We start from the raw sequence: 22,780 nt of genomic DNA, 5'->3' as shown, positions 1-22,780 counted from the left end.
CCAGCAACGCCGCGCCGGGGCTGAAAGGAAGACGTGGAGCCCAGGCCCTGCGCCCGGGCGGCGGGGGCCCCTCCGGACACCCCCGCGCTCGGCGGGGGCCGGTTCTCCCTCCCTGCCGCGGGCTGCGGGGCCGGGGCGGAGAGGGGCCCCTCGGGCACGTCCGGCCGGTCCGTGCTCGCCGCGGCGCTCCTCCGGGACTCGCTCGCTCGGTGCGTGTGTGGACAGTATGGGACTTTCACTTGGCTGTTACCGCTTCGCTTTTTGTCGTCGTTGTTGTTTTGTTGCTTTGCTTTTGATTTTTTTAGTTTTGATTTTTTTTTTTTTGTATGTGTGTGTGTGTGTGCGTGCGTGCGTGTGTGTGTGTGGATTTTTTTGCCCTTCCATGTCCCAGAAGGAAACGGCCGCGGTTTCACTACAACAGAAACAGAGAGGCAGGTGTTTTGCTGGAGCGGCGCGGGGGGGCCGAGCCGTGGGCCGGTGGGGACGTGGCCACCAGCCCGGAGCCCCGAGCCCCACACCGCACCTCACGCCTGCGCAGCCCGTCCCAGAGACGCCCAGGGGGAGCTGCCCCGGGGGTCTGTCCCCGGGGTCCCGCACCCACCCCAGCCCAGCTCCATCCCCGGAGCCTGCAGCAGCCCCCGCCAGCTCCTGCCTCTCCTCTGGGGCACAAGGGGCTGCCCCGGGGGTGCCGGCACCGCCGTGCCCCCCCCGCCAGTCCCCGGAGCGGCCCCTCGCCGCCGGGCAGGGGGACGAGCCCCTGGCACCCCCAGCCAGGGCAGCGCCTGCCGGGGGCTCGGGGTGGAGCTGCGCGGGGACCCCGCGAGCCGGCTCTGGGAACGGGGAGCTGCTGGGGCCGAGCGCTGGCCCCGCTCCCCACCGTCCCCCGGGGTGCCGGGGCAGGAGCCCCCCGGCCCGGCCGAGGCGCGGGGCTGTGCCGGGGCGGGTGGACGCTGCAGGAGACGCGAGCGGGCGGCGGGACGGAGCGGCTTGAGGTGACCCTGCGGGTGGGGGCCGCTGCGGCTCAGCAGAGCCTGGCCTGAGCCCCGAGCCCGGCCTGAGCCCCGAGTCCGGCCTGAGCCCAACCTGAGCCTGAGCCTGGCCTGAGCCCTGAGTCCGGCCTAAGCCTGGTCTGAGGCCCGAGCCCAGCCTGAGCCTGGCCTGAGCCCTGAGCCCGGCCTGAGCCCTGAGCCCGGCCTAAGCCCGGCCTGAGCCCCAGCCCCAGCCTGCCCGGGCAGGCCGCGGTTCCTCCAGCGCCCGGCCGCGGCTCTGGCTGCCTGGCTTGGTTTGGCGCTAGTGAGCGGTCAGTGTTAGTGGTGGGAGGGGCTGGGTCTGTCTTGCTAGTAGGGAGTGAAGCGGCTGTACCCTCCTCGGTATAGACTAGCCTGCAACATCAAAGATGAAAAAAAAGCCAATCAGTATTCGAGAGAGAGGCAAAGCCCAGTTCTTCCCTTTTTTTTTTTTTTTTTTTTTTTCCTCTCTTTAAAATGACACCAAATAGCTTCTGTCCTTGGGACACAAGGGGCGGGCAGGGCCGAGGGTGCCCAGTGCTGCCCAGGCTCTGGGACGGCCACGGGCGCTGCTTTGGGTGGGCCAGGGGCCACAGGGTGCCCCGAGCCACAGTGCCCCCGGCGTGGCACCGCCGTGGCCAGGCCTCCTCCCGCCTGCAGTGACTGCGGAGGAGCCTGTCCCTGTCCCTGTCCCTGTCCCCATCCCCGTCCCCGCTGCAGTGCCGGGCTGGTGCCAACCCTGCCCAGGACCGAGGGGCCACGGCCCCTCGCAGGCGGCTGCCCGGGGCTGGGGGGGCCGAGGGGCACTGGGCAGCCGGCCCCAGCCGGGGGAGTTGGGGGGGGGGGGTGTTAAAAAAAGGGAAGAAAAAAACGGGTTGGCTTTGAGATCCTGCCCACGAGGGGGATTTTTCATCTTTGATGCTGGTTGCGAAGCTAGCTGAGAGCTGTGGCATGGGGGTGGGCTGTGGGCCTGGGGGGGAGAAAGGGGGGTCCCGGACCCCAGGCGGGGCTCTGGGGGGCAGCTGGGCCCCCGGGAGGCGGCGTGTGCGCGCAGGGCTGCCAACGGCCGGGCGTCACGGGGTGCGTGGGGTGCAGGGGGGTTTCCCCTCTCCTGCCTGCCTGCGGACAGAGCCAGGCAGGGGCTGTGCTGCTCCTGCCAGCTCCTGCCCCCCCCCCCCCCCCAACCTCCGCCCGTGGGGCTGCCCCTCGCCTGCCCGCGCACCCCGCAGGCGCTCTGGGGTGCTGTGCCGGCCCCCCCCCAGCCCCGGCTGGCCGCAGCTCGCGCCGGGAAGCAAAGAAAGGCGGTGGGGGCTGCTCTTACCATGGTGCCGATGCTGTACGTGGCGGCGGGGCCGATGGTGTGGTGGTACGGGTCTGCCGCTGCGTACACTCTGCCGTAACTAGGAGCAAACACAGCGGCGGGCGTTAGCGACTGGGGCTGGGGTCCCGTCCGCCCTCAGCAGCCCCCCTGCCCGCCTGCTGCCCCCCCACCCCCGTGGCACCTGGGACCCCCCCCAGCCCCGGGATCTCCCCGTGTCTCCCTGCTGGGGTGTCAGTCCTCCTCAGAGCGAGCCCAAGGGTTTGCAGGACACCCTCCTCGTCCAAAGGGGCACAAAAGCTGGGGTGTGCCGGAGGGGGGCAGCGCGGGGGGTGAAATGGGAGCCCCCCCATCCCCAGGAGCGATGCCTGCGCTGCGGTGGCGCTTACCTGTCGCTGTACGCTGCCGCTGCCGCCGCGGGCTGGGCGTATCTGTAGGCAGCGTAGCCCCCCTGCAGCGGAGGAGAGACCGTGGTCAGGGGGGGCAGCACCCGCCGGGGGAGGCCGGGGGGGCCGGGGCAGCCGGGCACCCCCTGGGCGCTGCCATGGAGCTGCGGTGGGACCCTGCTGGGAGCCAGTGCCCGTGGCACCAGGCGCACACCAGCCTCATTACCATTCCCCAGGGGCCTTCACAAACATTAACCTTAAAAAATTAAATTTCCAGAGGAGAGAATGTCACCTCCCTGATTGCTTTAATGAGGTGTCACGTTCGATAAATCCTTCAGCCGCCCGCCTGAAATATCGCCAATGGCTCCTTAAATATGGAGGTTAAATGCCGGTGTACGACAGCGCGCCGGCGCTCGCCGGGGCTGTAAATCCAGCTCAGCGCCGGGGGACGGGGCCCTGCGCGGTGCCACCCCCTCCGCTCTCTGCTTCCCGGGGGAAGGGGCCGGCCGGGGGCAGCCGCCCCTCGCCCCCCGCCCCAGCACAGCTCCCCTGCCTGGCCCAGGCCCAGGCCCCGCACTTACGTAGATCTCGGCTCCGTAGAACCCGTCCTGGTAGACGACCCTGGAAAGGGTGAGGAGGGGTCAGAGCCCGCCCGTGGCACCGGCCCAGAAGGATCAGGGTGAAGCCGGGGAGCGGGGGGAGCGCGGCCAACGGGCCAGGACTGGCCGTCCCGGCAGCCTGAGGGCACGTCCCGGGCTGGGACAGATGCGGGGCCACGGCCAAGGGCAGGGGCAGCCATGGGGATGGAGGAATCGGGGCCACGATCGCTGCCGGGAGCAACGAGCGGCCGCAGATTCCCGCAGCCGGGCCCGACACCGCAGCGGCCGCGTGCGCCGGGAGAGGATTCCCACTAAACCAACCGCGGCGGGTGGCAGAGCGGCTCGGGCCTGGGGGTGGGCGAGCACCTGGGTCACCCCGAGGGGTGGCAGCTGGGGGAGGTGCCCAGAGCTGGGGGAGCTGCAGCCCGTCCCCGCAGCGTGAGAGCCCGGCAGCGCCGCCGCCGCTGGCAGCGGGATGGGACCGACGCGGCCCCCCGGCCCCCCCGGTACTCACGCGCCGTAGGTGGGGATGGGCGGCGGCGGCGGCGCAGCCCGGAAGGTGTTGTAGACGGCGCGTCCTCGTCCCCGTAGGTGTGCCCCTCGGTAGGCCACGGCCGTCCCCGTGGCGGGGTACGGGAACCCCGTTACTGCGGGAGGGAGGGGACGAATGTGGGATTCCCACAGATGGTCCCCACAGCGCTCGGCTGGGACCCCCGCAGCCACCTCAGGGCACCCCCGTGCCAGTCCCTGGGCTCGTGGGGACCCACGGCGGGGCCGTGCACGCTGGGGTGCTGGAGGGGCCGGGGGCTGCTCAGAGCAGCGGTGGGAACGGACACGGACATTCAGGGGGGACCCGCGGCAGGGCCGACCCCCACCCGGCGTTACCTGCATAGAACTCGGGGCCGTAGACCGCTCCCACCACCGGGTTCAGCTTCCAGCCTGCGGGCAGGGAGAGCCGGTGAGGCCGGGGGTCCCCTCCCTGCGGTGCTCCCCCGCCCCCCGCTGGGCCCCGAGGGGCCACAGCTCCCATCCCCGGGCAGCTGTGGGCCGGGGGGCGCCCGGGGGCCGCACCCCCACATCGGGCAGGGACCGGCCGCTCTCCCGTTTGCTGCGGGGATGCCGCTGCCCGCCGCAGCTCCGGCTGCCCCGCGCTGGCCCTCACCGTTGGTGTAGGGGTTGGCAGCCTTCTTGTTCGTCATGACCCGGGCCGTGGCGTTGTTCACCTGCGGAGAGAGGGGGGAGCTCAGCGCCTGCGGGCAGCGGGGCTGGCGGGGCCGCGGTCCAGGGCCCGCTCGGCCACACTCGGCGCGCGTCGCTGCTGCTTCAGGTGCCGGAGCGAAGGGTGCCAGCCTGAGGGGTGCCAGCCCGCGGGGAGACAGGGGGCAAGGCTCTGCCCACAGCTGCCCCGTAGTCCTGCCCCTACCCCCGGCCAGCCCAGGCCTCCCAGCTCCGGCAACCAGCGTGGGTTGGGCTGGTGGCCGATGCGCCGAGTGCTGCGGTGCCGTGCTCAGGCTGAGCCCTGACGTGCTGGCGCCAGGCTCGGCCACCTCCTGTCCCCACCCCACGCCCGACCCAGCCTGCAGGAAGGACGCGCTTGCAGCAGGAGCCTGGTTGCTCCCGCAAGCTCCTGCCTGGCTTTGTCAGACCACGTTCTCCGACAGGCAGGGCCCCTCCCACGGGCATCGCCGTGCCCGGCCAGGCCGCCCCTCCCTGTGCCCAGCACTGCCGGGGACCTTTGCGTCCCGCTCCCTCTGCCACGCTCTGCCCCGTTTCCCGCCGCTCGCCGCTGCTGCCGCGGGCGGGCAGAGCCTGATCCCTCTGCCTGGCTCAAAGGAAGAAAAGCCTCCGGGCTGGGCAGCACGGCGGCTGCCTGCACGGCGGGTGCAGCGCACGGGGCAGAGCCCCGCTCCTCCGGGCAGCTGGGGTCCACCAGACCCCCCTGTACGTGGCAAAACGCAGCCAGAGCCCCGCGCCGCAGCTCTCCCCGCCTGCGGGAGGTTCGTTCCAGCCGGACGCTCCTTGTGCCAAGCGACGACCTTCCAGCAGCCGCACACATGCTCCCGTGCCGCGTTCAGGGACACATGCACCGCCGGGCCGGCCTCCCCCGCGGCATGCGGGACCCGGCGCTGCCCCAAAGTGTCCCCTGCCCCGGCTCTGCCCTGCCCGCAGCCCTGGCAGCAGAGGGTCCCCAGGCAGGGCGGGGGGACGCACGCACACACAGGCATGGCACTAGCACACTTATCTGAGCACCTCAATCTTCCGGCCCTCTACGATGGTGCCATTCAGCTTCTCCCGTGCCCGGTCGGCATCTGTGCTAGTTTCAAAAGTTACAAACCCAAAACCCTGTGAGCAGAGGAGAAAAGGAGAAAGAAAGAGACAGAGAGAGACAGAGAGAGGGTGCGGGGACAGAGAGAGAGAGGGGGTGAATCAGGAGAGCTGGCGCAGGAGATGAGACTGCCGCAGTACAGAGTGGAGAGCCCGGGCCGGGGCCCCCGCTGGGTCCGGGGGTCCCCGCTGAGGCCCCAGCATCGCCCACGAGCTGGGAGAAGAGTCTGGGAGAGGGGCACAGAAAGCAGGGAAGATACAACAGAGACATCCACACACAGAGGAACGAGAGCTGCCTGTGCGGGGGGGGCAGAGCGAGCCCTCCCCTCCCTCCCGTGCTCGGGGTGCAGGGCCCCACACAGCCCCCGCAGCCGGGGCGGGTACCGAGATGGGGCACCCCGGGCCCGGGTCCCGCGGGGCAGGAGAGGAGGGGAGAGCGGGCAGAGGAGCTGCTGGTCACCCCAGCTCCGCCTGGCCCCCCCTGGGGCTCTCTGTGACGGTGCCGGCTGCGGGCAGCACCCACCTTGGAGCCCCGCTCGTTGAAAATGATCTCCACGTCCAGGATCTTCCCGAATTGCTGCAAGCGGAGAGAGCAGAGGGGTGAGCGCCCACAGAGACCCCGGCCCAGGCCTGCAGCTGGGGGGGCTGGCACAGGGCTCTGCGCCCCGCCGGGCCAGGGGTGGGCAGGGGGCTGCCTCGGGGGCCAGCCTGGGGACCCTCGCTGCCACGCAGGGACAGTAGAGGACTCCCACCCAAAATCTCATTAGCCTGCGCCACTCTGAACCCTAATGAGGGCTGGGAAGGGGGCGAGGGGAGGGGACAAGGGCTCTGCGTCACTGCGCCCTCCACGCTCGGGCCTTGGTCCGACAGCCCAGCGCCAACCAGGGTGCAAATCCCGCGAGCGGGGGGTTCCCAGGCACGGCGCGGGCTGGGCAGGGACGCGGGGCCGGACTCACCCCGAACATTTGCCGCAGGTCGGGGTCCCGGAATCGGAAGGGGATGTTGGAGACGTGTAACCTCTTGGGCTGCTGCTTGTCTGTGTTGTCTGAGGAGTGTAGCTGCTGGCTGTCTGTCTGTGCCGCCTCGTCTGTCTGCTGCGGGAAGCACCGCCGGCCATCAGCCCTGGGGATCGGGGCCTGTCCCCCGCCTCTGCGCTTGGCCCTGCCTGCCCCAGGGACACCCCGCGGTCCCCAAGCTCCGGGCAGCACCCCGGGAGTCTCCCCACAGCCCGGTGCGTTGGGGGGTGCCGGAGGGGATCTCTGCCTGCGGGGAGTTGGGGAATGCCCAGCCTGGGGAGCCAGCTGTCAGCCCTGCCTGCACTCGGCCGGTGCTGCCAGCGGGGTCAGGGTGTCACCCACCCCGTCAGCGAGTGCTGGGGACTGGGGGGGACACGGGGAGCGCACCCCGCGGAGGAGGAGGCTGGGGGGTGACCCACTGCGGAGAGCCGGCCAGCATCGAGCGGCCTCGCACTGGCCTCACCCCGGTGATGGTGTCTGGGGGCCGTGACGGTGGCACACGGGGTGCTCGGGGTGCCGGGGGGGGCCAGACCCTGCAGGCGGGGGCTGCTGCGGCCGGGCTGGGAAGTGCTTGGTCAGCACTTCCCGGCGCTGCATCACAGCGCCGTAATGGGAGCGATCTGGTGGGAAAGCGGCCAAGCAGGTAGATCACGAATGATTAGAGATGACGGGGGGGGCTGCGAGGGGGAGAGCCGGCGGCCGCGGTGGGGACACCCAGCCCCGCACCCCGAGGGACCGCAGCCAGGCGAGCGCTGCCGCCCCGGCCCCCGCCGGAGCCCCCCCCGGCCCCCGCTGCCTTACCGGTACCGTCTGCGTCCCTGCTATGGACTGTGTGCTGGCGTCGGTGCCCGGCTGCTCGGCGTGGCTCTGTGCTGGTGTGTAGAGGGTCATGGCGTGCTCCGGTACTGTGCTTTGCCCCGAGTAGTCCTGCGTGGGGTGGGGGTGCGGCGGCGCGTACTCTGCGGGGATCCCGTTCTGGGGGGGCGGGGGGTACTGGGCCGGGGGGTAGGGCTGAGCCATCGCGTCCGGCGGAGCCGTGGCGTCCTGGTTACCCTGGCGAGACAGCGGCACCGTCCCCCTTACCCACCGATGTCCCCGGGGTGCCTGGGCTGCGTCCTGCCCCGGGGAGGGGTTCTGGTCCCTGCAGCCAGACCCAGGCCCCCCCCTGCCCCATCACACCCCGGCCTGCGGCGTGTCCCCCCCAGACCCTGCCCCTGCGCCGCGGCAGCTCTCGGGTCACGCTGCCACAGCCGAGCCCGACCCTGCCCGGTGTGCTGGGGCTCAGGGCCCCCGGCGGGGGTCAGCCGGGGGGGGGCCACGCATCCCCGGCTGCGGGGAGGGAAACCAGGGCAGCCCCCGGCTCAGAGCCCAACGCGGGGCCGAGCGACGCCAGGCCGGCAGGATTGCTGTGGGGGGGCTGCGCGGCACCGGCACCCGCTGGCAGCGAACCCAGCATCCCCTGTTGGGGGGTCAGCGAAGGGGTGCGGGGCCGCGGGGGCAGGGAGGGGCAGCCGGGGAGGCATGTCGACGGCTCCTTGGCAAACACCAGACCGGGATCAATTAACTGCTAAATATTTGATTAGGTCTTTAGCTTGGGCCACCCCGGTCAAATGGGGTGAGCGGCTGCCCGTTGCCTGCCGGGGGGGCGGCGTGGGGCGCTCCCACACACTCACCCCCCTGCCATCCCCCCCTTGCCCACGCGTGTGCTGCGCCCGCCGCGGCGCAGGGCAGCAGCCGGCAGCCCCTCGGGTGCTTTACAACCCGCCGCGGCAGCCTCTCGCCCATGAAATACATCCCCGGCGCAGCCCGCGGAGACAAGCTCCTTAATTGTGTGTGAGGCCGATTTACGGTGCGGAGGGCGGGCGGGGGGGCCGCGCTGCCAGCTGCCCTCCACCAGCCGCTGGGGCCGTCGTGCCCGCGCCGGGGGCACCCCACGTAAACCCCACAGGAACCCCCCGCTCCCGAGCTGCCAGGCCCGGGCAGGTTGGGCAGCGGCTCGGGGACGCGCCAGCGGGATGCGGACGGGGCTGCCCCGCCGCAGGACGGCGGAGCTGCCCCCCCCAGTGCTGCCCCTGGGCTGGGCAGCTGCCTGCACCGCGGGTACAAACCCCACCCCACCCCCAGCCCAGCCCCAGCGCCCGAGTCCGCTCCAGGGAGCGGGGAGACACGGAACAGCCACGCAGCCGGCGTCTGACCCCCCCGCCTGCGCCCCTGCTGCCCAGCACCCGGCCCGGGCCGCCCGCGGGCCCGGAGCCAGCAGCAGGAGCAGGCTGCAGCCCTCCCGCTCGCTCTGCACTGGACACTCGTCCTTGCTGTCACCGTAGCCAGGACAGCCACCGTCACAGCGGGGCCGGGCACCGCTGCCCGGGCAGGAAGAGGCAGCGGGGAGGGGGAGGCAGACGGGGCCGGGGCAGGGACTGTCCCCACTTGCCCAGGTCTTGGGCCCCGGGCTCTTTGCCAGCCTGTCCCGACAGCCACGTTCGTGTCTGTTATTAATTAGGGCTGTCGCAGTGCTTGTCAGCCCAGGCATTATTTCATTCAGGGACCATTAGGTTCCCCTGTTTTGCCGCTTGCCGGGGCTGCCGGTGCTGCAGAGGCGCAGAGCTACGGCTCCCAGCGCGTCCCTCCCGCCGGCGCTGCCCGTCCGTCCCCGGGGCTCCTCGGGCCGGCAGCGGGGGGCTGCAGGGGGTGAGAACCCCGCGGGGAGCGGGATGGTTGGGCTGCGCGATGCTCGTTGACGTCACGGGGAAACGGCTGCTGCTCCGCACCCCGCGCTGCCTGCGCCCTCCCCGGGGCTGCCTGCGGCGCGGGAAGGGCCCCGTGTCCCCCGGCAGCCCCCGGCTCCTCCGGGAAGGGTTATGGGGCTCTGACCCCCGGCAGCCCCTGGGCCGGCTCCAGGATCAGCCCCTTCCCCGGGCCAAGTGCCTGGGGGGTCCTGGGGACCTACCGCAGCACCCTGGGGGGGCAGCTGGGTGCTCCCCGCTCGGGTGCCCGGCTGTGCAGGGGCCCCGTGGTGCAGCGCGGACCGGGGGGCTCTGATGGGCGCCCCTCGCCTGCACGTGCATGTCCCTCCCGGGGGCGTGGGGGACGTTCCTGCCTGGCGCTTTGTGGGGCAGCTTTCTGCATTTCCATCAAAAGAAATTCTGATTATTAACAGCCCATGGCCCTCATTTACTAAATGAGAAGGATATTAGTGCGGTACCCGAGCCCGAGCGCAGAGCAAAGCCCGCGGCGTCTAACGCAACACGGGGGGCAAAAGCGGCTCCCCACCACCCGCGTGGCTTGTCTGGGCAGGAGGCCGGCAGGGCTGCGGCACGGCCCTGGGCCAAACCCCCGCCCTGGGCCAAACCCTCAGCCCCCCGGACGGCGGCAGCGGGGCTGGGACGGGGACCTGAGGCCTTCTCGATCACAGGAGGCGCAGCACATGCAGCTGCGTCCTGCTGAGCCTCGGCACAGCACCAGGCTGAGGGGCTTGGGGGAGCCCCCGGGGCTGGGGGAGCCCCCCAGGACCCGGCTGCGCGATGCCGCTCCCCAGCCCCGAGGGGACCCCGAGGCCCCCTGCGCGGTGTCCCCTGCGCGGTGTCCCCAGCCCTGCCTGCGGCTCAGCCCCCGGCCACCAGCCCTGCGCAGCGGCTGCCGCAGCAGGCAGGAGGTGGATATCATCTTTAGCTGATTAAATGTCCCTCATTAACGAGTTTCTTTAATTAATGAAGTTTTTTTGTTTGCTCCACTTGCTTTCTCCCCACCGCACTCTGCCTCCTCAGCACAATCCAGGCCATTTCCTTTCAAGTCAGTCGGCGCGTGGGGCCGGTTCCTGCCGACGCCGCACTTTGGTGATTGTGCCTGTCAGCTCGGGGCTGACGACGCCATTTTTAACATTTGCTCCTTTTAAAGAAAATAACGCACCGGGAGCCCCCGGACGCAGAGGACGTGTCTGAGCAATTAGCCAAGCGCAGAGCGCCTGCGCTAACGAGGGGGCACCCGGCAACGTGCCGCCACACCTCGCCCGTGACGGGCGGCCGTGAGCTGCCCCCGGTTATCGGCCACTCCTCAGCAACCGTCACCTGCTGCCACCTGCCTCTGGCCACCGACCGGCAGCGCGGTGGCCCCGTGGTGGCCCGCAAGGCCAGTGAGCCGTGCCTGGGCTCAGCCAGAGCCTCTGCTCGCACACACAGTTACGATTTACAACCCGGGGCTGGTCCCCTTGCCTGTGGCCACCGCAGACGTGCCCAGTTTCCTCCAAAAGCCTGGTGGCCACCTCGCTGCCTCAGCCCCCCCCTGCTCTTGTCTCCAGCCCAGGGCAACCCCACCCCGGCCAGCTCTGCCTGTGATGTCCCGGCACGCTGAGCGCAGGCCAGTGCTGCTGGTGCAGGTGTCGGGGCAGCACGGCACCACCAGCTCCCAGTACAGCACGGTCAGGTCCCAGTACAGGCAGCATGGATCTGCAGGCAGGCATGGGCAGCCAGCCCAGCTTTGGCCCTGATGCCTGCGTCCATCCTGCTCCTTCCACCGGGAACCAGCAGTGAGGGGCCGGGGCCCAAACCCCATCACAGCATCCAAAGAAGCCACCAAGATGTTCCTCCAAGCTGCAAAGCCTCAGCGGGCAGCACATCCAGCAGGCAGCGCAGGCAGCGCAGGCAGCGCAGGCAGTGCAGGCAGCACGGGCAGCGCGGGCAGCACAGGCAGCGCAGGCAGCGCAGGCAGCGCGGGCAGCGCAGGCAGTGCAGGCAGTGCAGGCAGCACAGGCAGCGCGGGCAGCGCAGGCAGCATGGGCAGCGCAGGCAGCGCAGGCAGTGCAGGCAGCGCAGGCAGTGCAGGCAGCATGGGCAGCGCGGGCAGCGCAGGCAGTGCAGGCAGCGCAGGCAGTGCAGGCAGCATGGGCAGCGCAGGCAGCGCAGGCAGTGCAGGCAGCGCAGGCAGTGCAGGCAGCGCAGGCAGTGCAGGCAGCATGGGCAGCGCAGGCAGCGCAGGCAGCACAGGCAGCACAGGCAGCGCGGGCAGCGCAGGCAGCATGGGCAGCGCAGGCAGCGCAGGCAGTGCAGGCAGCGCAGGCAGTGCAGGCAGCATGGGCAGCGCGGGCAGCACAGGCAGCACAGGCAGCGCAGGCAGCGCAGGCAGCGCAGGCAGCGCGGGCAGCGCAGGCAGCGCAGGCAGCGCAGGCAGCGCGGGCAGCATGGGCAGCACGGGCAGCGAGCGCACTACCCTGACCCAGCCTGGCTCCGCTCGCTCGCCTGCTGCCCAGGTGTCCCCTTGTCACTCGGCGAGACAGCCCAGGGCGTCGAGCAGTTCCCCGAGCGCACCTGGGGCAGTCGTGACACGAGACCCCGCTGTGCCCCCCCGTGGGACGCGGCGCTGGGGACAGCCCGGGAGCCCACCGGGACCGTCCGCCCTCGTGCCCGCGGCTCGGAGCAGCGACGTGATGTGCCGGGCAGCAGAGATGGGCCGCACCCCCCCGTGCCCCCCCCAGGCGCCCAGGGGTCACACGGCCGTGCCGTCACCGCGGGGCCGTGCCCGGCCGCGGCTCATCTGCGTGACAGCCCCAACGTCCCCCCTTCGCTCCAGCCGCTCGCTCATGCTAATGACTGTCAACATGAAACAGAGGCCGTGAAGGGGAAGAAAATTACTCCCTGAAAAGGGATTGACTGATCCCCGTCATTTCTCAAGGAATCACTGACCTGTGAATATTTCATTACCCAAAATGCTGCGCCATCCATACAAAGCAGCGCGCCCGGCCCCGCGCGGGCACCAGCCACAGGGCCCCGGGCTGCGGCGGGGAGCGGGGGGCTCGCTGCGGGGACACCCCCAGCCCCAGGAGGGACGAGCCCTGCCCGCTGTGGGGGCAGGGGGAGATGGCCCCAGAACAGGGGCCTTCGCGGCCCCACAGAGAGGTGGGGGGGGGACAACGGGGGAACACCCGCCCCCCCCCCAGAAGGAGCTGTGGAAGGAGGTGAGGAGCTGCGGGGGCTGGAGGGAGCAGCCGCGGCGCTTAATGTCTTCATTAAGGGGAGGCGGGGGGGGTGAGAGCCCGCTAATGGCATCTGCCAGGGATGCGGGAGTGGAAGCTCCGCGCAGAGCAGCGGGGCTGGGGAGAGCGGGCAGGACCCCAGGGGCTGGCGAGGAGGAGGAGGCGTGGGAGGAAGGCAGGGCAGCCTGCGGGCGTGGGAGGAAGGCAGGGCAGCCTGCGGGCATGGGAAAAAGACCATTTTTCTGGGCTGCCACACACCGTCCCAGCACCTTCTGCCCCCGCTCCCTTATGCCAGGACCCTGCCAGTGGAGCTGCCCGGGGCAGCGGGGCCAGATCCTGCCCTCAGCCCCGCGAGTGCCCCCGGCACAGCCCCCCCGGCACGGCCAGGGCTGGAGGCTGCCTCCCCCCTGCCCACGGGAGCCGGGGGACGAAGGCCGCAGCGGCCGTGCGATGCCCAGGAGGAGCGGGACAAGGCCGGCACAGACCTGCCCGTGTCCCCATCACCTCCTGCGCGGGGCGGGGGGGGAGCAGGGTCCGGCCCGGCTCCACCAGCCGGAAACTTCGGAGCTGAGGCTGCATGAAATATTCATGAAGTAAATGGTGCAATTTCATCTGCATTCAGCCAACTCCATCTATATTTCAGAGTATTATGAAATGATAATGTTGTGTAACCGAGGCGAGGCAGGGGTGCCAGGGGGGGGGCTCCCGGCCACCCCCCGCCTGCGCGTGGCTGACACCTCCCCGGCTCGTGTGTACCTGTGCCGCCGCGCCGGCGAGGGACCAACCGGCTGCAGCACCGCCAGAGCCGCGCCAGGATCCGGCCCGCAGCGACCGGGAGGAACGTGGCACCGGGACACGGGGCACTGGGACACATGGCACCGGGACACACGGCACCGGGACACATGGCACCGGGACACATGGCACCAGGACACATGGCACCCGCCTCCCTCCTGAGCAGAGCCCAGGCAGACGCTGCTGAGGGCAGCAGCCAGGCCGGGTCCCCCGGCACATCTCTCACCGACACACCGGAGCGACGCAGACACGGCATGCACGGTGCTGGCCAGGATTCCCGGCAGCGATCGGTCCCCGAGGGCCACCAAAGGCTTTGGGACAGGCAGACACAGGCTGCAGAGCCTGGGGACGGGCTGGAGAGGACCCGAGCCCTCGGCAGCGTCCACCTGAGCTACCGGCTCCTCCCGAGCCCTGCAGAGACCGGGGTGTCGGATGCGGGTGCCCACGCTATGTGCCGGGGGCTGCCCTGCCTGCTGCTGCCAGCGGTTCTGGGGGGCAGCCGCTGCCTCCCCACTGCTGGCAGGGACTGGGGGGCTCAGGGAAGGGCCGAGGGTGCCTCATCCCCAGCGCACCCCAAGGAGAGGCACAGAGGGGCTCTGGAGAGGACGGGACACCTTTGGGTGCCAGCTAAGCCCGGGGGTGGCCGTCACGGCCCGGGCAGAGGCGGTCAGAGCCTGGAGAGGAGCATCCTCCTCTGGCGGGGCCCCGCGTTGGCAGAGCCACCCCCCCTCCGCAGCCCTAGAGCGGGTCCCACCGCGGGTGCAGCCCGGCTGGATCCAGAGAGCTCGAGACAACAGCAGAGCGGCCACGTCCACCGGCCTCCGGCCCCGGCCGCTCGCCCCACGCCGGCTCCGGCCATCGCCGCGCCCTGCCCCGCCGCTCGCAGGGCTCCGAGGAGCCCAGCGAGCACCGCTCGCACCCCGGCCCTGCTCCTGCGATGCCCCCCGCAGCCAGGAGCCCACCCGCGGCCCCGCCACTCCGGCACAGCTCTGGGGGCTCTGGCACAGCCGCGCGTGGCGCTCGCTCGCTCGCAGCCTCGCAGGCGCGCGCATGCTCACACCGGCCAGCGTGGGAGCTCGGGGGACCGCGGACCTGCGTGTGCGCCCCGACGAGCTCCCTCACACAGCCCTCTCTAATAGGCAGTCAGGAGCATAATTTTTCCTCTAATTACATATTCAGCACTTCTGAGAAAATGAGATTTTGGTAATTCAATTGGACTGAGAAGCAGGGCTATAATAAAATGAAATTTGTAACAATCGCGCAGTTAAATTAGTTAAATGGAGAGGAAGGAGCTGTGGAAAATTGACCCCTCGATCTCCTAAAGACTAATCAGACATTTGAACCGAGTTGTGCTAACAAAGCCCCCAGGGTGTTGTGGCGGCAGAGCGAGGGGGAAACCAGAGACGCCGCGAGGGAAGAGCTGGAAAACAGCCTGGACCGCGCGGTGCCGCGGGGGGAAGCGCCCCCCGCTCGCGGGCCGGGCGGGCGCGGTGCTGGGGCCATCGCCGGGACCCGGCGGCCCAGGCCCAACGCCACCGCCAGAAGCGCTGGGCCGAGTGTCGCGCGTTGGCCACCTGGCCCCGGCGATGGCCAGCACCATGGAGGCCACAGTGGCCCCCGGCTCCTTGCCAGGCACCGGGGCACGAGGGTGCGTGGAGGATGGGGGAAGGTCTCTCTGCCCGCAGGACCCAGCGCAGCTGCGTCCTGCGGTGGGAACAGACACGAGCGGGGAGAGACAATGCACAGACACCGGGATGGGGACAGCCACGGCACCCCACGGCGCAGCACCGCACCCACGGCACCCCGGTCAGGAGAAGGGCATCCCACGAGCTGGAGGGGCGCTGCAGCAGGTACAAAGTAATTAGCCTCAATATTTATCTTGTTGTCCGTCTTTTTTTTTTTTTTCTTGTGAAAGAAAAGGAGAAAAAGATGAGTTTCTCATTTGCAAGTTAATTAGTCTAATTAGCTCTAATTAAGAGCTCCCCACACAATGCAGATCACAAATAAGCTGCCACTGTCGCCTGCTCCCGCTCTTCTCTCCCCAGTTTTGAGCTGATACCGGAGCTGTTGGAAGGCCGCGGCTGGTACCGTGACGGGGAGATGCCGGGTGGGCGCCGCCGGGGAGAGGGGACGCAGGATCCCCCCAGCCCGGGGGCCTCTCCCCCGCCACGGCCGGTGCCAGGGCTCCTCCGGGCACACACAGGGCCCCGTCCCCGAGCCAGAGCTCAGCTCACCCCGGGCTCTCCGACCCCCCGCACCGAAGCAGGACCTGCACGTGCCGCCCCTGCTGCCCGCGCGAGGGGCTCTGCCCGCACAACCCGGCCGGTGCCGCTGCCGGGGCCGAACTGGCCGCACCCCCGGTCCCGACGTGTCCTGCCAGGGGCCGGAGCGGGGATGGAGCCAGCACGGCCCCCGCTCACAGCCCAGGCCCCGAGGCTCGAGCTCCGGCCCCGCCAGCGCCGCGTGTCCCTGGGCCAAAGGCCGGCGACGGGAATCTGCCGGTCAACACCGGCCACGCACGGGCCCGAAAGCCGCTGAAGGGGCACCGGCAGCACGCGCTGCCCCCCGGCCCTGCCGAGAGCTGCCGGAGGCCGCAGAGCGGGTGCGTGAGCCCCAGCACGGTGCCGGGCGCGGAGCAGAGCAGGGGCCGGACGGCCGGGACAGGCGGCCACGGCGGCGCTTCGCCGCTCAGCTTCGCCCCCGGGCCCCCTCGGCACCGCTCGGCTGGAGGGGGACGCGACGGCGCGGGGAGCTCAGGGAGAGGGGCCGGGGGCCCAGGGGAAGAGCTGCCGTGGGGTGCTGGAGCCGCGACATCACGGCAGCTTATGTGTCATTTTCCACTCGGGTAACGCCAGCGCTGAGGGATCGCTGCTGGAGACGGGGGAAAATCATGACAAAGTGCCGCACGCCCGGCGCTCGGCAAGGGGGAGCGGGAGCAGCCAGACCTGCCTCGTCCCCCCGCCACAGGGCCACCGCCGGGGCCACCACCCCCACGTGCCGCAGCGATGGCCCTGCCGGCACGCACCAGCCACCGTGCCTGGCCGCTGGCCACGGGGACCCGCTGGGCACGCGGCCGGACACGCTCCAGTCCCAGCACACATTTCATGCTGGCGGGGGCGCCCCCGGGAGTGGGGTGCAGCAAGCCCCTGGGTCTTTGATGGAGGGGGAACGGCTGAGACCTCGCGCCAGGTCCCCCCCACGCACCCTGCCTGCCCCGGCAGCGCCAGCCGGTCCCGCACACCGGAGCCCCGGTAGCACCAGCACAGAGCAGGGGCTGCCCCAGCCCCACTCCCGCACTGTCCCCACAAACTGCCCCCCCCGACCGGGTCTCCTTCAGCGCCCGTCTCGCTCCGTTACTGCTGCCAGGGATCCCAGCGCAGCGGTGCCGCCCGCACGGGGAACGGGGCGAAGCCTGTTCGCAGCAGGGATGCGGAGGCTGCTGGGGAGGGGGCCCTGCCCCGGGGGGGCACCGGGGCTGCTCACCGCGGGAGCCGGCCGGATGCCCGGGAAGGTGCCAGGGGAGCAAAGCGAGAACCCGGCGGGGGGACTGCGGGGCTGGCAGGGGATGGGAACCGCACCCGACCCCAGCCCCGGGGGTGCCTCTGCTGCGGCGGCCACCGCAAACCCTGTCACCCGCTGGGGCGTGGCCGGACGAACGCCGCGGTTAAAGCCCTGCTGGGGCTGCCTGCGGCGCAGCGGAGGTGCGGAGCCCCACGGGCAGCCTGGAGCCCCGCGCCTGCTCCATGGCAGCAGCATTTCACCAAAGCCGTCATCACAGCATGGCCGGGACTGCAGAGCCCCCGGCCACACGCTGCCGGGCTCACGCCGGTGCTCGCACCGGCCCAGCGGCGCTCCCCAGACGACGGCCGCTGCCGCAGGAGCAGCCGCAGGGTGCCGAGGCCCTGGCACAAGCACACGGGCTGACCCGGCTGCCGTGGCCCCGGCAGGAACCTCGAAGCTGCAACTTCCCACGGGCTTGGAGCCCCCTCGGCCCCGCTGCGCCAGCCCGGGGGTCCCAGCTCGGGGAAGAGCCGCTGTTCCGCAAACACCAGCCTGGGGATTGGGCCCCGTGGGGAGCGCAGCCGGGGAGCCAAGTCACCGCCGTGACTCTGCGGGGAGACGGGGTGCTCAGCCCCAGCACCCAGCACCCTGCCTGGCCCTGGCTAAAACCCCGGGTCCGTCCCAGCCCCGGGGCAGTGCAGAAAATCCCGTTTCAAATGCACTTTCCTCCCTGGGTGCCAGGCCCTGCGCAAGGGCGGCCGCGGGCCGGGGGCAGCGGGAGCTGGCGTGGGCAGCGCCTGCTCTCCTAATTAGCCTGTCTTCTTTGTTAAACCCTACCCCTCCACCAACTGCCTGTAATGCTTTAAAGAATGATAGATACTAAATCTAATTTAATCTACTCATTCACCCATCACTATAGTACTAAAATAGGAATATACCTATAAAAAGAGCATTGCCAGGCAGTGTAGGCCTAAATTACAGCTATTGTGGGAAAACCAGCTTTGCAAAGCCAAAATTAATGTCAGTGTTTTCAATATAACAACAAAAAAAAGGGGAAAACATGTTTTTTGCGGCTTTAAAGCCTGTCCTCCACCGAGCGAGCAAGGCGGCCGCTGCAGTGCGGGCGCTGGGCCGGAGCCGGGAGCCGCTGCGCCGGGTCTCGCAGCCGAGCGACGCGCGAGCAGGGGGAGAAACCAGGTTTGAAACCAACCCGCTGCTGCTGCACCACGCTACGATACCGCTCGGAATAGACTTGCTCCCTAAAAATATAATATGCTAAACTTGGCAGCAGCCCTTTTGGAAAGGAATTTTCCAAGCAGCCTTTTGCAGAGGCTGTTTCCCAGTGGGCCAGGCGCTGCTCAGCCAAGTCTCCTGCGCCGTGGGCTGGGCACCGCGCTGCCACCGTGGGCACCGGGGATGGCACCGGGGATGGCACCGGGGATGCCCCTGGCGAGCGGCTCCTCGGGGGCAGCTCGGTGGTGGGTTTCAGCCCGTCTGCCCATTGCCCTGCGCTCGCGCCCAGCCCTGCACGCTCAGCCCGGCCTGCGCCGCGCTCCAGCGCCGACGCTGCGCCTCAGAGCCCGGGTCTGCTTCGGGTCAGCACCGTGCGTCGGCCCGAGCAACGAGCTGCTCACGTGTAACTACAGCGGAGATGTTTCTTCCGCAGCGAGTGGTTCCTCTGTTAACAGAACGAAGCCAAAGTGCCCCTTTGCACCCAGGTCCTCGCTGAGCGAGATCCACCGAAGGATGCGGCGTTCCCGCTTGCCCCGCTGGCGCGGCTGCTCCGCCGTTGGCACCCCCAGTCCTGCTGCCCGCTCTGCAGCCCCCTCCCGGCCCCCCGGGAGCCCCATTCCAGCCCCAGGGCACGGCAGGGCTGGGGGGGGATTCCTGCGCGCAGCACAGCTGCCCCACACAGTGCCGCAACCCACGGCCGAGACCGGGGCGGCCACGTGGTGGGACCTGAGCTGAGCGAGGCGTGAGGCCCCCGCAGCCGCTTGGATGAGCCGCTCCCGCTGCCAGAGCCTGCTGGGAGCTGCGTTTTCCCTGGCGCAGGGATAACCAAAGTTTTGCAGACAGCTTAGTTTCTTGGTCATTCCTTCAAATACCGGCACTGTCAAAAACGCCGGGGCTGGGGAGCTGCCGAACGCGAGCAGCCCTCTGCGGAACAAATCCTGCAGACGCCAGCCAGCTCCCCGCGGGCAGAGCGCGTACCCGAAGGGGGTGAGACCAGTCACTCTGCCCAGACTCTGTGGCTCCCCAGCTCTTGGCCCACCCTGGCACAGTTGGATGCGTGTCCCAGCACAGGAAGAGCCGATGGCCACCACAAGCCCTTGTAGCCACGGGGCTCAGGCACCACCTGCGGGTATTTGCCCACCCCAGGCCTGACGCACAGACATCTGCCTCCCTACGTACACGCACGATCTGGACAGGGAACCGTTACCTGCGGGGGGTCCCGCATGAGCCCCCTACAGACCCCACCTCACAGCACCTCTGGGGAGAGTGGGCCAGGGCCGAGTGGGCCGGCGTCAGCGTCGCTCCCCGCGCGCTCCTCCGGCGCAGGCGTGCCGAAGGTCGCACGTCCCAAATCCAGAGCGAGCTCAGGGCTAAGGCACCAGGCGCTGGCCCACTGCTCAGCTGGGCAGGGTGAGGAGCCCGGCGTGGTGTGTCCCTGTGCCCCTTCCCCACGTGACGGCGGCCGGTGACGTCCCTCTGCCTCACGCCTCGTTGCGACACGCACCAGGAACAGCCCGTCCCCAAGCGCCGGGTGCAGAACCTCAGTAAGGGACAAGCCCTGGGAAGAGGACGGAGATTTTGGCCTCCATCGTGCCCATTAGCTGGGTGAAAATCCAACTCCAAATCTCTTAATAACACCCTCCTTCCTGGCTCGCGAGTGCAGCCCTGCTGCCAAGGAGCAGGAGGCTTCTGGGAGAGCGTGGAGGGAGAGACACTAAACACGACGGTGAAATTAAAACAAACAGGGCGAGGGGGGAACCGGGAGCTGCCGGGTGCGCAGAACCACGCACGGGGGAAAAGCTTCCCCGGCCCAGCGACCCCAAACTCCCCTTGTGCGCGGCCCAGCTGGGCGCCGGCAGCAGGCAGCCCCCTCCTGCCCGCAACGCTGCCGGCCCCGCTGCCTGCGGCCGCAGCCCCTGGAGCCGTCAGGCGCCGCAGCCGCTCCGTGCCGGAGCTCCCGGGGCGAGCGGCGCAGCCGAGGCGGCCGGGGGACGAGGGGATCCCGGCCGGAGAGGGAAATGGGAACCCCCCGCGCTGCCGCCCGCTCCCAGCACAGGCGCCGGGCCCCGGAGCGCCCTGCGCGCCCTTCCGAGGGACAGACCCCCCCGGGGAGGGGGGGCTGCGGGACGGTTGCTGCCTGGTGTCAACGTGCCTGGGCGGCTGAGCCGCGGCCGCAGGGACCTCGGCGCAGCCTGGGGAAGTCGACACCGAAATCCAGCCCAGCCTCAGCTCTCCCCAGCCTCTGCCTGCAGGAGGGTGCAATAAATCACGCTCCCGTCTCGGCCGGCCTCTGCAGCAGCCCCCGCGTCAGCCCCGGCCCCGCGCACACCCCGCAGCCGCCGCCGCACTTGTGTAACCAGCGGCAGCACCGGCTCTGCCAGCCCCATCCCCGACGCGCCGGAGGAGCGACCCTGGGCCTCGGTGGCCCCGCCGCCGGCCGCGAGCCCCCACGGGCATCTCGAGGGACCGAAAGGCTCCCAGCCCTTCCCCGCCGGGGCGGGAGAGTTTGCGCCCGCGGTGCCTGCCCTCGCCTGCCGGGTGAGCCGTGCAGGCCGTGCCGAGCGCGGTGAGGATGCTATGAATTTTTAAACTCCTGAAAGCTGAAATGGAGCGGTTTGCCTGGCTGGAAGACGGGATTTCCGACGCAGCAAAGAGGCTTTTGAAGAAAACGCTGCCTCTCCCGAGCTGCGCGTCCCCCGGGACGACGAGCCCGGGAACCCAGCGTGCCGGGGCCGGCGCGGGACCCAGAGACAGCCCCGCGGGACAGAAGTTACGAACCAAACCGACGGGCTGGGCACCCTGCGGCTGGGCCACCCCGTGCCGGGGCTCGCCCGGCCCCGCCGCCCCCCCGGGTCCCTCTGCAGCACCTTCCCGTCGGCAGCGAGACCAACCCCCGCACACTCGACCCCGCTGCAGACACGCGCGACGCGGCGGCACATGCACACACACACACACGCATCCCTGCACACGCGTGTGCAGGCACAAGCTCATCACCTTCCCTTCTCCCCAGAGGCGGCTCAGGCCATGCAGGAGCCGCGTGCCTTTATCCGAGCATCCATCATCGCCTCTGCCGAGCGGCAGCAGCGCCGAGGCGGGGAAGGCGCTGGACCCGCGCCGGCGGCTCTGCCTGCCGCACTGCCCGCGCCTCAGCCGCTCGCCAGCCCCGGTCGCGCTCCCAGCGCCTCGGCAGAGAAACCGGAGAAACCCCGCAGGCACCGCGGCCGAGGACCAGTAGCCACCGCTGCAAAGCAACTCGCCGCTGCTGTGGGGCTGGTGCCGGCGAGGCCCCGCGGCCGGGGAGGAAGCAGTTAAGCTCTGACCCTCCGCCAAGAGGGAACCGGCCAGAAACACGTGTGAACCGGAAAGCAAAAAAATCCCCCGGAGAGGGTGACTTACCTGTTGGAGGTAGAGGAAGGCTGGAGGACAGGGGAGAGAGTGAGGAAGCATGCCTGAGTTGGAGACAAGGAGGCAGCCCGAGTTAGCCATGGAGCACAGCATGTGTCGACAGGTAGCCGTGAAGCTGCTCGCGGGTCCGTCCTCTTCCGCACAACCGCTATCCTCGTCTTCCCGGCTCGCCCCTCGGGCTCTCCCCTCCTCGGCCGTCCCTCCCGACCCCTCGGCGCTAGTTAGGAGGGATTCATCTGCGCCGCGTGCCCCGGGAGCCGCGCTCGCCTGGTCACTTCGGTGCCATCAGACACTGGCACTGAGCGCACGGTCTGCAAAGGGTGTGTGTGAGCCAGAGTGGGAGCGGGGAGAGAAAGGAAGGGGAGGAGGAAGGGAGAGAGGGCGAGGGAGCGAAATAAAAGGGGTGGGAGTTGGAGGAGGAGGGGGAGTCCCCTGTGCATTCAGACATCAAACAGAGCTCTGTATAAAATGAAGAGAATCCGTAATGACATGAGAACAGCTGATCCCGCACTTAACCCCTCCGCCGCCGCCGCTCGCAGATGGCTTCCCCGCCGCCCGGGAGCCCCTCGCAGCCCCCGGCCACGCGTCGCCGCGCCAGGGCAGCCAGCGGCAGGATGGGGCCGAGCGGGCAGAGCCGTCTCCCTTCCCGGCGCTGGCTCCCCGGGGATGGAGAGGGTCTTACCGGGAGTTTCGGTGGTGCGACGCGGGCGCCCCGGGAAGCCGTGCCGAGCAGCCGGCCCTCGCAGCCGCGGCAGCCCCCGCGATGGCAGCGCCCGGCCGCCGCCGCGCCGGGCAGCCGCGGGACTCCCCCACGCACACACAGCCGGACACGTGCACACGCACCACGCTCTCCGTGGGAGACACACAGGCAGACGGGGACGGCCGCGCTGGCAGGGACGGGCAGAGAGCCATGCAGCAGACCCAGCTCCGCCTCCCCCGAGAGGCACATACCCGCTCGGGCCTGCAGCCCCGCCGCATGCACAGCCACGGCAGCCACTGCATGGCCACGGGCTCACCCCACCGCGGGCAGGGCCGGCAGCCCCCGGCCTTCCCTGCCAGAGCAGCCGCACCCCAGGCGCTGCCAGCTCGGCCCCGCTGGCAAGGGGGAGCCCAGCACCCCGGGGTGACACGGAGGGGCCCTGCCCGTGGGTGCCAGCCTCCCCAGAGCAATGGGGACCCCCTGCCCCGAGCACCCTGCAGCGGGCAGGGGCCGGCCCCGGCAGAGCTCAAGAG

At 70.1% G+C, this 22,780-nt stretch overlaps 2 protein-coding genes across 4 annotated transcripts in view; one reads left to right on the top strand and one right to left on the bottom strand.

The window, feature by feature from the left end:
* Positions 1 to 418: 418 nt before the first annotated feature.
* RBFOX3 (RNA binding fox-1 homolog 3) overlaps positions 419 to 22,780 on the bottom strand; it is a 125,163-nt gene continuing 102,801 nt past the window's right edge. Inside the window, exons 4-15 of one of the 3 annotated variants that reach the window (XM_074921644.1) lie at positions 21,539 to 21,858; positions 7,453 to 7,704; positions 6,592 to 6,729; positions 6,159 to 6,212; positions 5,561 to 5,653; positions 4,473 to 4,533; positions 4,196 to 4,249; positions 3,825 to 3,957; positions 3,293 to 3,332; positions 2,715 to 2,776; positions 2,329 to 2,407; positions 419 to 1,382 (exon numbers count right to left, since the gene is read on the bottom strand). In XM_074921644.1, the coding sequence (XP_074777745.1) occupies positions 1,338 to 1,382; positions 2,329 to 2,407; positions 2,715 to 2,776; positions 3,293 to 3,332; positions 3,825 to 3,957; positions 4,196 to 4,249; positions 4,473 to 4,533; positions 5,561 to 5,653; positions 6,159 to 6,212; positions 6,592 to 6,729; positions 7,453 to 7,704; positions 21,539 to 21,640 (1,113 nt within the window). In that variant the 5' untranslated portion in view covers positions 21,641 to 21,858 and the 3' untranslated portion in view covers positions 419 to 1,337. The remainder of the gene's footprint in view (positions 1,383 to 2,328; positions 2,408 to 2,714; positions 2,777 to 3,292; positions 3,333 to 3,824; positions 3,958 to 4,195; positions 4,250 to 4,472; positions 4,534 to 5,560; positions 5,654 to 6,158; positions 6,213 to 6,591; positions 6,730 to 7,452; positions 7,705 to 21,538; positions 21,859 to 22,780) is intronic. The other 2 variants (XM_074921645.1, XM_074921646.1) reach the window with 2 other exon arrangements.
* On the top strand, positions 12,402 to 14,714 carry LOC141967919 (uncharacterized). The gene is made up of 2 exons (XM_074922171.1): positions 12,402 to 12,598; positions 13,260 to 14,714. The coding sequence occupies exon 2, from the start codon at positions 13,489 to 13,491 to the stop codon at positions 14,542 to 14,544; it is 1,056 nt and encodes a 351-aa protein (XP_074778272.1). The 5' UTR covers positions 12,402 to 12,598; positions 13,260 to 13,488; the 3' UTR covers positions 14,545 to 14,714.

The sequence above is a fragment of the Athene noctua genome, chromosome 18 (genome assembly GCF_965140245.1).
Source record: "Athene noctua chromosome 18, bAthNoc1.hap1.1, whole genome shotgun sequence".
In the NCBI taxonomy this organism is placed as follows: domain Eukaryota; kingdom Metazoa; phylum Chordata; class Aves; order Strigiformes; family Strigidae; genus Athene; species Athene noctua.
This window is presented reverse-complemented; position numbering and strand designations above follow the sequence as displayed.